Source organism: Bos javanicus, chromosome 13 (assembly GCF_032452875.1).
Source record: "Bos javanicus breed banteng chromosome 13, ARS-OSU_banteng_1.0, whole genome shotgun sequence".
Classification (NCBI taxonomy): domain Eukaryota; kingdom Metazoa; phylum Chordata; class Mammalia; order Artiodactyla; family Bovidae; genus Bos; species Bos javanicus.
The window spans coordinates 33904428-33917368 of NC_083880.1; the positions used below are offsets into that span (position 1 = coordinate 33904428).

General features: G+C 39.8%; 1 protein-coding gene across 3 annotated transcripts in view; it reads right to left on the reverse strand.

Moving 5' to 3' along the window:
* The window catches only part of ZEB1 (zinc finger E-box binding homeobox 1), a 197204-nt gene that overhangs the window by 54118 nt on the left and 130145 nt on the right, over window positions 1-12941 (reverse strand). For all 3 annotated transcript variants that reach the window (XM_061436208.1, XM_061436205.1, XM_061436209.1), the window contains exon 2: window positions 116-316. In XM_061436208.1, coding sequence (XP_061292192.1) covers window positions 116-316 — 201 coding nt within the window. The remainder of the gene's footprint in view (window positions 1-115; window positions 317-12941) is intronic.

Below are 12941 nucleotides of genomic sequence, written 5' to 3' on the forward strand. Positions count from 1 at the left end.
TTAACAAGATAAACTGTAATTCATTTCAAACTTATCATCTAGTTTATCATTTCCGTTAATACACTTTTTAAAAAGAACCCAGAGAATAGAATATTACAAGAAAAGCTGAACTCACCATCGTCCTCCCAGCAGCTCTTTGCGCTCCCTTCTCTCGCGCTGCTCCCGGGCAACACTGTCTGGTCTGAGGGCAGGTCATCGTCTGGCACGCCGCCTTCACAGTCGGCTGCATCTGTGATGCTTTCTTCTTCCACAATGTGGAGTTTGTCTTCATCGTCTGAATCTGAGTTTGTTTCTACCACAGTATTATAATTTGTAACTGTAATACAAACAAGAAACAATCAATCAAAACCAACTAGTATAAAAACCAGTTTTTACACCTTAGTAAAAATAAATTTTAAGAAGTGCTTAAAATAGATTGTCACTCAATAATAGTTTATTTTAGACTGTAAAATGTAAACAACTAATGTATTTGATAACATGCATAGATACAGCACTCACTAGATACACAAAAAAGGCAAATAATAGTAGCCATGCTTAGTGAACACTTAATTGTATGTACAGGTGTTTTATAAAGAGTAACTCATTTGATTCTTACAGCAACATTTTAGCAACCGTACGAACAGAGGACCTATCTACTGCCTACTGCTTATAGCCCTATTTTACAGAAGTGGGAACCAAGACACAGGGAAGGTCACTTGTCCATCTAGGAAGTGGCAGGGCAGGGATTTGAACCCCAGGAATCTGGCTCCATATTCTGTGTTCTTAAACATTCCATCAAATATCTTCTCCAGTATAGCAAGTTTATGTTATATGATACTGCTTATACGGAATGAGAGCTTCAAATCTTTCAAGTACTACCATTTAAGAGAAGAGTTCATCTTCCCTAATAAAACAGCAGTGCAACATCAAGTTTAACAGTATTCTCAAGTTGTCAATTAGGTCCAGGCATTTTCATTAATCCCATTACCAACTTTAGAAAGAATCGCCCAATATTACCAAATTTCCACATAATGCAGACATGATTTAAGTGACATTTATATGTAAGTAATGTTTATATGTGAGTCATTCTGAAAAAAGAAACCTAATGTTCAGTTTTCAAATGGGCATCCTTTCTACCTTTTCAATGAACTTCAGTAAAGTTTAACACCAGCGTTATAAAGATATATAATTATTCTGAATGAATAATTCAGCTCACAGAACCAAAACAAATAATATAGTCCAGTCAATATTTTTTCCTCCAGAGTCTTTGTAATAGTCACTCTAATTGGATTAATTATTTAGAACTTCATTGGATATGATCACTGGAATAGCTCTTTTCAACGATCTGCAGGGTGATTCTTACTTGCTAAAATTTAAGGGGACAAAATAAGCTTTGTTCGTGTAGCCAAACAATAATCACTTTCAGTTATTCTTTCCATTTTTCCCTTAACATTTCCAATCATTCTTGAAAGAAGATAATCACCTAAATGCTTAAATGACATGCATGTAAACACACACAGACACACACACACACCCAAGAACACAAAAGAAGAAACACAATCTAAAAGTAGGGACGTGTATGTCAAGGCAGGAACTAATAACCCAAAGTCTACAAAACTGCTTTGACAGACCTGAGGAAGACCCCTCTGTCCAAAACAGCGCCACAGGTACCCTCCTACTCACATTAGGAACTCTTCCATATCTGAGGAAAAACATCAAGTCTTGTGTCTTTAATATTCTGGAATAAATACATTTTCCCAGATCGTTCCCCAAAGCAAATAGTTTTCTCTCTAGTTTTAATTTAAAAGTAATAATGTCACTGTAAAAAATTCGCACAATACAAAACATGTAAAATTAGTAAAAGCCCCCTCCTCCAATTTCTCCTTCCTCAACCCATTCTTCCAAGGTAACAATACAGCAAGGTTTATTAATCAATTTATGCACTAGGTGGGCATGGTACTTGGAGAAGGAAATGGCAACCCACTCCAGTATCCTTGCCTGGAGAATCCCGTGGACGGAGGAGCCTGGCGGGCTGCAGTCCATGGGGTCGCAAAGAGTTGGGCACGACTGAGTGACTACTACACACACAGACATGATACTAAGTATTTTATATGATGCTGCTGCTGCTTCTAAGTCACTTGCAATGCTACAGACTGCAGCCTGCCAGGCTCCTCTGGCAGAGATTCTGTCCACGGGATTCACCAGGTAAGAATATTGGAGTGGGTTGCCGTGTCCTCCTCCAAGGGATCTTCCTGACCCAGGGATCGAACCGTCGTCTCTTGTGTCCTACATTAGCAGGTGGATTCTTTACCACTAGTACCACCTGGTACCACCCATTTTATATACTTTATACTATTTAATAGTAACAGACCTCACCTTATACTCTCTTATTTAATATAAACCCTATATATATAAATGTATGCATGGATATCTAAACACATATGGGGTCACATTATACTGTTTTGCCATGTAGTTTTTGGGCCACGTAATAACATATCCTGGAAACTTTTCTATGTGAGGATCTATTGAGCTTTATCACTTTCCTCTGGATGGCTACATAGCATTTCACTGTACAGACATAATCTAACCAATCATCTGTAGACAAAATTTAGCTTTTTTCTAGTGTTTAAGCATTGTAAACAATGTAGTAATAAATTTTCTTATAAGTACATCTTTGGACATTCCTTAAATACATTTGTCAGATACACTGCTAGGGGTGGAATTGCTGAATCCAAGGAAAAGTTACATTTAAGTAGCTATTAAAACACAGGAATTCCTTCTACTCTAGTCACATCACGAATAAAGTAAATTGTGAACCTATGTGACAGGTAAAGAGTGTGATTCTCAAAGAACAGTCTACAGCTGGAAAAGCGTTTCCCAATGAGAGTAAGCATTTAACTGAGAGTAAGATACAAATGTGTGTGTTTCTAATTTTACTTATTTTTGGCTGTGCTGGGTCTTTTTTGCTGTGCATGGGCTTTCTCCAGCTGCAGGGAGTGGGGACTACGCTCTGGTTGTGGTACAAGTGCTTCTCATTGTTGGGACTTCTCTTGTTGTGGAGTATGGTCTCCAGGGCACGTGGGCTTCAGGAGTGGTGGCACATGGGCTCAGTAGTTGCAGATCCTGGGGGCTAGAGCTTCAGAAGTTGTGGTTCATGGGCTCAGTTGCCCCGCAGCATGTGGGATCTTCCTGGATCAGGGATCAAACCCATGTTCCCTGCATTGTCAGGCAGGTTCTTTACCAATGGGCACCAGGGAAATGTGTGGGGGTGTGTGCGCTTGAATGAAAGATCTTACTGACAAATGATGCAAAACGCTATTAGTCTTGTTTTTACTTTCCAGGGCTCCTTATTAGTAGCCTACTGAAAGCCTTACTGAAGTCATTTAAAGTTGAGACGGTATATAAAGGCATTGATATACCCCAAACTAAAATCTGAACACAGCTAATGTCTCCTGAGGATTAACTGATTCTTTAGTCCACTAGACCTGGCTGCCACGGAAGGTCTGGTTCAGTGCAAAGCTCTCACTGTGCTTGGACATTCATCAGTTCAGTTCAGTTCAGTTGCTCAGTCATGTCCGACTCTTTGTGATCCCATGAATTGCAGCACTCCAGGCCTCCCTGTCCATCACCACCTCCCGGAGTTCACTCAAACTCAAGTCCATCAAGTCGGTGATGCCATCCAGCCTCTGTCATCCCCTTCTCCTCCTGCCCCCAATCCTTCCCAGCATCGGAGTCTTTTCCAATGAGTTAACTTTTCGCATGAGGTGGCCAAAGTACTGGAGTTTCAGCTTCAGCATCAGTCCTTCCAAAGAACACCCAGGAGGACATTCATAGATAGCTGAAATTCCTAATAATTTCTAAAAGGAGGTTTTAGTACCCTTTCAGTGTCTTGCAGTGGCCATGGGTTTGCAGTGATGCTATTCTTGCCTTTTAATACAATATACTCTAGTTTAGCTTTATTATTATCAATTCTGTTGGCCGTAGGTGGTCTGGTTAACTCTAGATTGTATATTTACATGTACAGTTAAGAGTATTTGGGGCTTGAAAATTTTCCAAAAATTGGTCTTTAAGATACACACACACACACACATATTATGGTTTAAATATTTACTTGCATGCTTCATAGTTTTCAGTAAGTTCTTTTTACTCTGAGCTGTTTCATTCCATCTGAATCAACTGTAGCCTGAAGTCCTCTTTGTGAATATCTGTCACTTTCTAGGGTTCTAGCAAAACTTCTCCCTGTGCCCCAGGAGAAGCTGCCTTTGTAGTTTGGATGACTACAAGCCACATAACAAAAACACAGAGACTGCATATATTTTACTGTTACCTTGTGAATTTCCCCCAAGTGTGTTTTGAATAAGTGGAATAAAACTTGAAAAATCCAGAAAAGCAATATATTTTGTTAACGAAAATGGAAAAAAAGACCAATAAGCCTTCTCACTGTCTTCTGCTTCACAGTCACTTAGTGGAGAGAAAGTAGTGAAAATCACTTATATTAATTATCATAACTCAGATAACACACAAGCCTGTGTGTCTGGATCTATCCTTTGGTGGATCCACAGAGCTAATTTCAAACTACGCAGCTCCCACATCAGAAACGCAGAGAGAGTAATGCAGGACCTTTATGAACTGTAGAACACAATGAGTGCAGTGATCTCAACTGTCTGCCCATCTATTCCCATATCTCTATGCTGCGTGCAACCTTCGAACAAAAAGTAATGAAATATAGTTTTTCTAAAGAGAAGCATTTTTAACAATCACAGGTGATCATTACCTCTCGCTTTTGAGTTTTAACCAAAATAATAAAATTTTAAGAAAGAAAATATAAAGGTTTTAAAATCTTTAAATATATAAAATTATATAATTATATCATATAAATATACACAATGTGAAAGTTAAATTTCAATAAAAATGGTAAAATTTTCAATGCATTCCAGAATGTGGTAAGGATATGCTGACTCTTGGTGGTGATTCTTTTGTGTCATTTGCTAGCATTAATGCCAGATTTAACAGTGTTTCCCACACAATGTGGTTGTGAGGAGCTAATGACTGAGAAATGCATTGTGCTTGGAACAGTATTTTATCAGCAGTAAAGACTACAGAAGTATCTGCTGTTACTCTCAGCAGCAGTGGCATCTCACTGAACCTTTACAACAATTCCTAAGAAGTAGGTACTACTACATCTTCCTTTTAGAGACAGAAAAGGAAAAAGTAGCTGAGTAATGGTTCTGAGGTTAAGTAGCTACTAAGTTGAATAGCTGGACTCCGATCCTGGTCTACCTGATTCTACAACCCATATACGTTTACTACTAAGTATAAAGCCTGCTGGCTGAAGATTTCTGCACTAGTGATAAATATTTTTAAACTTGTATTTCTGTGTCTAGCCTATTATGGGGCCCTGTAATTCCATACTTAACAATTTGCCACTAAAAACATTTTCAAATGACTCAAAAACTTTAACCATTAGAATCTCAATATAACCAACAGTATCCCATGAAGTAATATCATCATTATAATTAATAAGCCTTTACAAGACTTGCACATATTATTTTCAATACTTGATAGCATGTAGTATTGTATCAAAGGTGCTCATTAAACTCTATGTACCTATTTCTTAAGTCACGTACAATTATAATAAAAGAATTAGCTAAATTAGATGAATGAGGTTCAAGAGCTGAGCAATACAATCCCAACTTCCATCACAAAGGTAAGAGAAAGATATCTGAAGGCTTTATAAATAGAAGCCCCACCAGACACTGTTTATAATCATGCTGCATAGCAGATTAGGTTCCTTCCTGTATGTAAAGGGGAGGCTGGGGGGTGGGAAGAGGAGGTGGGGTGGGTCAGGTCTGACTCACAGGTCTTCGGTTCCTGTCAGGTTACAGCAGTGGCATGTGTTGATTAAAGCCACAGGCAAAGGCCACGTTTTGACATATTTTCTGATGTACAAAGGCATTTTTCCTTCCAGAGGAGAAGTACATCATGCTGAACTACATCCCACTCCTTCACCAATCCCCAAACACACACATCTGCATGGCAGAAAAGAAAACTTCTCTTAGGAGAAGACACAAGACTGGTCCTTAAAAACTAATAAACCACTTCTAGCAAACTGTTCTACGTACATCAGTCTAACTTACTGTCATAATTTAAGAAAGACCTAGAAAACAAGTACACTGAGTCACGTATGAAGCCATATTTCACACGTGTCTGCACTATGTTGAGAGCAGCACAGTTCAGGCGGGAGTGCTATGGAACAGACTGGAAGGTGGAGACGCTGCACAAGTACTTCCATTACTGCCAACATCGCTGTGAGGAAAAGACCATCACATCGTGTATTCATACTCCTCTTGACCTGAGCATAGTCCCTGACACACTCACTGCCTCCCCCTTCCACAGAGTAGGTACAGAATTATTTGCTGAACTGAATGTGAGCCCACACTTATTTATTTCTCAAGGAAGAAGTCAGTCAGTATATTTAAGTTCTACCGATAATTCAGGAAGATAAAGACAAAGCTGCAATGATAATCAGATAAAAAAATCTTGTCAATTAACACACAACATAGAAAAGAGAGGTCATTTGACAATTTGTAAGGTTAGAGAAAATTTGTGCAAACAGCATGACTCCAGGAAAGAGGAGTGCTGTCCATAAATACTACATTCAATATTTGTCAATCTGGCTTTTAAACTAATTTATAGATAATGTTAACTTACTATCTAGATGTATTTTACTGCACAAAGTTATGATGAGTATGCATATTTAATATAACATACAAGTAATCTAATAAATGGGCTTCCCAGGTGGCTCAGTGGCAAACAATCTGTCTGCCAAGCAGGAGATGCTGGTTCAATCCTTGGGTTGGGAAAACACCCTGGAGAAGGAAATGGCAACCCTCTCTAGTATCCTTGCCCGGGAAACCCACGGACAGAGAAGCTTGGTGTGCTGCAGTACAGGAGGTCACAAAGAGTTGGAGATGACTGAGAGACTTAACAGAAATGTAATAAATAATGTACAAAGTGTAATTAGCTAATTTTAAGTCCTTTAAAAATAGACATCATAGTGATTGTAGAGTGCTCTAAACACTGAACATGCGAGATTTTACTAAACACTAACGGTTTAGCAAATTTGGAGGTAACTTATTTCAATTCCTCTCTAGGTACAATCTTTCTTAAGAGTACCCAATAAACAATAATCACAGACTCTTTTGACATTTTCAAAATAATTTGATAAACATAATTTCAACGAAAGTCAGTGATTCTGAAATTTACCCCTGCAAAAGGGCTGGTGGTTTACAGGGCCTCCAGATACTAGCTATTAATAGACGGACAGCTGAGAGCCACATCAGCCGGAGGGAGGGCTGCTCCCACGCACAGGACCCCGTTCTTATTTTCCCCTCTCTCATTACATAGAAATCACTGCATATTCAGAGGATCTGTCTTTGGTCCTCTCTAGTTCTTATTTGGGCCTTTCTCCTATTCTCCATGGGTCCCTCTGTCTGTATCTCTTCCCAAGTTAACTTCCCCTTTTCCTGCTTTATCAAAACTCCCACTCACTCAAGGAGCTTAGTTTAGCCAATGTTTGTATAATTTACTATAATGTTGGCAAAACTGTTAAACAGCAAAATTCTCAGCAGATTAAGTTCAGTCCCAGGAACAGGTGAGGAATGTATATAGACTAAAATAATTCATGCTAAATTATCAATTACTAATAGTTCCTTTCACAGGTAAACTCTACATTGATAAAAAGGATGCTTTTTAATTTATATGACTTGTTACTTATGTAATACATGCAGTATGACAAAAGTCAATGTGAAGAAGGGATTTAAAATGCATACATAGAAATTATTAAGTTAAAAAGTAGAGAAGCTATATAATCAATAAATCAATCCAAAAGCCAGATCTTTAAATAATTAATAACATAGACAAATCACTAGCCCATTTAACACTAGAAAAAAATTGAGAGGCACAAATATTAAATATTTCAATATTAAAATACAAACAGAGAAGTAACTAACATGACTTACCAACTAAACAAGAGGAATTTAAGAGACAAACTTTATAAATATTTTGCACAAATCTAAGCAAATAAATTTGTAAACATGGATGAAATAACTTTCTTGGAAACTGAAAATGATTATAGCTATATTTATTATTTGATAGAATTTATAAAATTATAGAAGAGAGAGCCAAGGTAGACAGACCATAATATACATTTGGGAAGATATCAAATAGTTAACCATAAAGTGCCATATGTTTTCCTAGGTGAACTTCAGGATCTTCAAAAGACTGATAATTCTGTTGCTTTTTCAAAGGAGAGGAAAATGAAGAGTCCAAGTTCTTTTTATGAGGCCAGCATAATAACAGTCAACTAGAATCTGAGGATGGAGAAGGCGATAGCACCCCACTCCAGTACTCTTGCCTGGAAAATCCCATGGATGGAGGAGCCTGGTGGGCTGCAGTCCATGGGGTCGCTGAGGGTCAGACATGACTGAGCGACTTCCCTTTTGCTTTTCACGTTCACGCATTGGAGAAGGAAATAGCAACCCACTCCAGCGTTCTCGCCTGGAGAATCCCAGGGACGGGGGAGCCTGGTGGGCTGCCGTCTATGGGGTCACACAGAGTTGGACACCACTGAAGCGACTTAGCAGCAGAATCTGAGGAAGACCGCACTCTTCCCCTCCCCACATTCCACCCAATAAAATCAGTCTTAATGGTAATCACTGATGTAAAAATTCCAAATAAAATATTAAATCCAGGATTATATTAAAAGAATAAAGCAAGCACTACTCAACAGTAAGAAATATATGAAATTCACTACATTAACACAATAAAGGAGAGACAATATGACTTGTATAGAAACTGAAACACATCTGAAAATATTCCCTATTCCTTGTTGATAAATGCTTTTTCATAAAAAGTAAAAATGAAGTTAGTATCCTGATAAACAATTATGTATTGGGAGGCATTTTTAAGATAAAGATGTTTAATGTCATTAGAAATTAGCAGTATTCTAAAAGAACAAGCTGATATTTTAAAAGTATGAAAGAAAAGCACAAATAATAGAAAAGAAAAAGCAAAATTATTATTGTCAGGTGATATGAAGATGCTTCTTTATGGAGAATGCAAGAAAAATTAAGAAATCATTAGCAATGAGAAAATTTGGTAAATAACTAATTATGAATTTAATAGGAAAAAATCAATAGCTTTCCAATAAATCAACAATAACCTGCAAAAGACATAGCAAAAAAAAAAAAATTCTACTAATATTGATAACTACTCAGAAGATAACACCTATAGGAAAAAAAGAAGCCTGGAGAGCCAGCAGGGAGCTGGCACACTCAACGAGCATGGAAGGATGTGGGTGAATGAAGACATCCCTCTCTGGGGTAGAACGGTTTCATATGGCAAAGATTCAGTTCTACCTAAAATAATCTACAAACTCAATGCAATTCTGGCCCAAGTACTAACATGCTATTCTAGATTCTAAATCCAGATGATCTGGACCAAATGATTCTAAAGCTTACAAGGAGATACAAGAGCACAGTCTCTGGAGTCAGACTGCTTGGTCCTAATCACAGCTTCCTCTCTTATCGGTTGTGTTGCCTTGGGCACATTACTCAATCTTCTCATGCCTCAGTTTCCTCATCTCTAAGATGGGAATGATGATAGCATGTCCATAATAGAGTTGACATAATGAGAAAAAAACTTATATAAGCAAAAACTTCATACAGTACTGCACATAAGTGCTCAACATATGATATTATTATTATTTTCTGGGAAATAAACAAAAATATTCAGGAAAATTCATTAAACTAATAGTTCAGTGATAGAGAGGCTTCCCAGGTGGCACAGGGGTAAAGAATCCGCCTGCCAACATAAGGAGACACCAGAGACACAGGTTCAGTCCCTGGGTCAGGAAACGTCAACCCACTCTAGTATTTTTGCCTGGGAAATCCCATGGACAGAGGAGCCTGGCCTGGCAGGGTACAGTCCATGGGACTGCAAGGAGTCATACACGACTGAGCGTGCACGCATGTGCGCATACACACACACACACACACACACACACACACACACACATATATGGTGGTGGTGAGGCAGGAGCAAATGGAGTTCCCAGGCTGAGCAAACGGAGTTCACCCCCTATGGACAGAAATTCCGTAACAGAAGGATAAATGGAAGGATAATCTGAGTCCTGCCCAGATACAAGACAGAGACCACATATTTCTCATTCTTGAAGTCAAGGAGACCTTCCCAACTAGAAAGCTCCTTGGAGGTCAAAAGGGGAGTGGTGTCAGTCCACCCACAGCCTCTTCGCTGGAATCCATCTTGGCTGAGAGATGCATGCACGCCTATGAGAGGACCCTGAGGTAAACCAAACACTGACTCAGACCCAGGCAAGTCAAAATGACTAGCCAAAGGAAACGGGAAGAAAGGGCTCATGTAAGTGATTTAAACTAGCACAAGGGTGTGACTCTCAGTCTGCCCAAGTGTCTATCTACATGCACTCTTCTTCCTCTAATAAATACTTTACTTGTTTCACTACTTTCTGTTCTTGTGGGAATTCTCTACAAAGCAGAAAAGCCAGGGTCTTGTCACTGATCACCAGTGTAGTGACTGGGATTCAGCACTCTCATTGCCATGGCCCAACCTCAATCTCTAGCCGGGAACCAAAACCCTGCTTCAAGCTGCTGCAGGGCGAGGCCACTGGAGATCGGTGGCAGGAGAACATGGATGAGCTGTACCACACAGGAAAGGAATCTTGAAGCCATAGAAATGGAAAGATTTACACCAGCACAGGGGCAGGCAAGCAATCGATGGACCTCACAGAATCCAGAAACAGATCCCCAAACATATGGTGGTCTTGCTCATCAGATTCCCACCTCACAACTTTAACCAAAAGGAAATCTGCATGAGTCAAAGATTTTAATCAACAACTATTAAACCATAAAAGTAACAGAAGAAAGCACAGGCAAATCCTTCTACAGACTTAGTACAAGGAAGGCTGTTATGAAACAGACTCAGAGAATGAACTTATGGTTGCCGGGGGAAGGATGGAGGGAAGGGATAGATAGGGAGATTGGGATGGACAGGTACACACTACTGTATTTAAAATTAATAACCAACAAGGACCTACTGTATAGCAAATAGAACTCTGCTCAATGTCATGTGGCAGCCTAGATGGGAGGGGGGTTTAGAGCACAACGGATATATGTATGTGGACAGCTGAGTCCCTTTGCTGTTCACCTGAAACTGTGACAACATTGTTAACTGGCTACACCCCAATACAAAATAAAAAGTGTTTTCTTTTTTTTAAAGAAAGGCTGTTATAAGCATAACACAAAATCCATGATTATACATAGAAAAATTAAAGTCAAAAGACAACAAACTATGAAAAATGTGCACTGCATGCTACCAAAGGTTGATTTATTACACAATTCTTAAAAACCCATGAGAAATGACCAACCAATAAGAATATGCAAAGAAATTCACACACGACAGCAAGAGTGGCCAATAAACACGTAACAAGAACACTCAACTCTGCCAATTAAAGATGCGTGTGCGTACTCAGTCGTGTCTGACTCTTCATGACCTCATGAACTGTAGCCCACCAGGCTCCTCTGTCCATAGAATTCTCCAAGCAAGAATACTGGAGTGAGTAGCCCTTCAGTGGGAGAACATTCCCTTCACCAGGGGATGTTCCTGACCCCAAGGACTGAACCTGGGTCTCCTGCATTGCAGGAGGATGCTTTGCTGTCTGAGCCACCAGGGACGCCCATCAATTAAAGCCGTATTTACTTTAATCCTATGTTGTTAACATATCATTACTTCTATACAGAACTTCAACTCTCTTGCCTTTCTCTGACTTCAAAGCCCCTATTTTCATTAAATCTCACTTTTCTAGACTCTATACCTCAGTCCTGCTTTCCTGCAAAACCTCCAGAAAACGCTGCCTACACTTGTCTCCAATGTCTCTTTCTATTTGCTTTTATCTTGTCAGGACTGTAAAAGATGCTTACACTGTTAAATCCAATGACAATCGAGCCTCATGTTACACGACCAAGTAGCAGCATTTGACATAATCTGTCACCCTCTCCCTCTTCAAAGCCGTCTTTTTGCTACCCTCTTGGTTTTCCTAATGCACTGCTGCTTTTCAGTTGCTTCCCTTCATCTCCCAACCTCAGTCTCTCTTAGGGCTCTAAACCCGCTTTAATACCCGAGTTCCAGTTTCTCTTCTGAACTCCAGACTTGCACAACCACTGCCTACTTGATGTCTCCACTTGGATGTCCAAGGGCAGACATGCCATACCCCAGGTCCAACTCTCGGGCCTCCCCTGGTCCTCTCCATTTCAGTCAATGGCAACTCTCTTCTTCCAGGTGCTTGGGCCAAAATCCTTCATGTCAGCTTTGACTCCTATTTTCTCTTATATTCCACATTTAACCCAGAAGGAATGTATCTTAAAATACCTTCAACATCTGACCACTCACTCCCCTACCCCCACCACTCTCTCCAGAACATTCTAACAGGCCCCCATCAGGCCTTCTTCCTTCCTCCTCTGCCTTCTGGCAGTCAGTTCTCAGTACAGCATCCAAACAACCCTCTACAGCATCAGAGGAACCCTGTCACCCTTCTCTCAAACCATGTAATGATTTCCCACCATATCCTCTGTAATTCAGAGGCCCTTCTGGAGCTGTGCCCCACCTGCCACCTCCCAGACGTCACCTTTGCCTTCACGCCTGCTCCTTGCACTCCAGAGGCACTGGCCAAGGTGTCTGCAGTCATGCCGCTCCACCTGGATTGCTCTTCCTGCACGGTTCAGCTTCACCTCCTCAGAGAGGCCTTCCCTGGCTGTGCTGTTTACACACACCCCTCTTCCTGTGATTTCTTTCTGTTTAAAATACTTATTGCCAACTGCCATAATATTTTACTAAAATTGTCTCTTCTCAATTGGAGTGATGGGAAT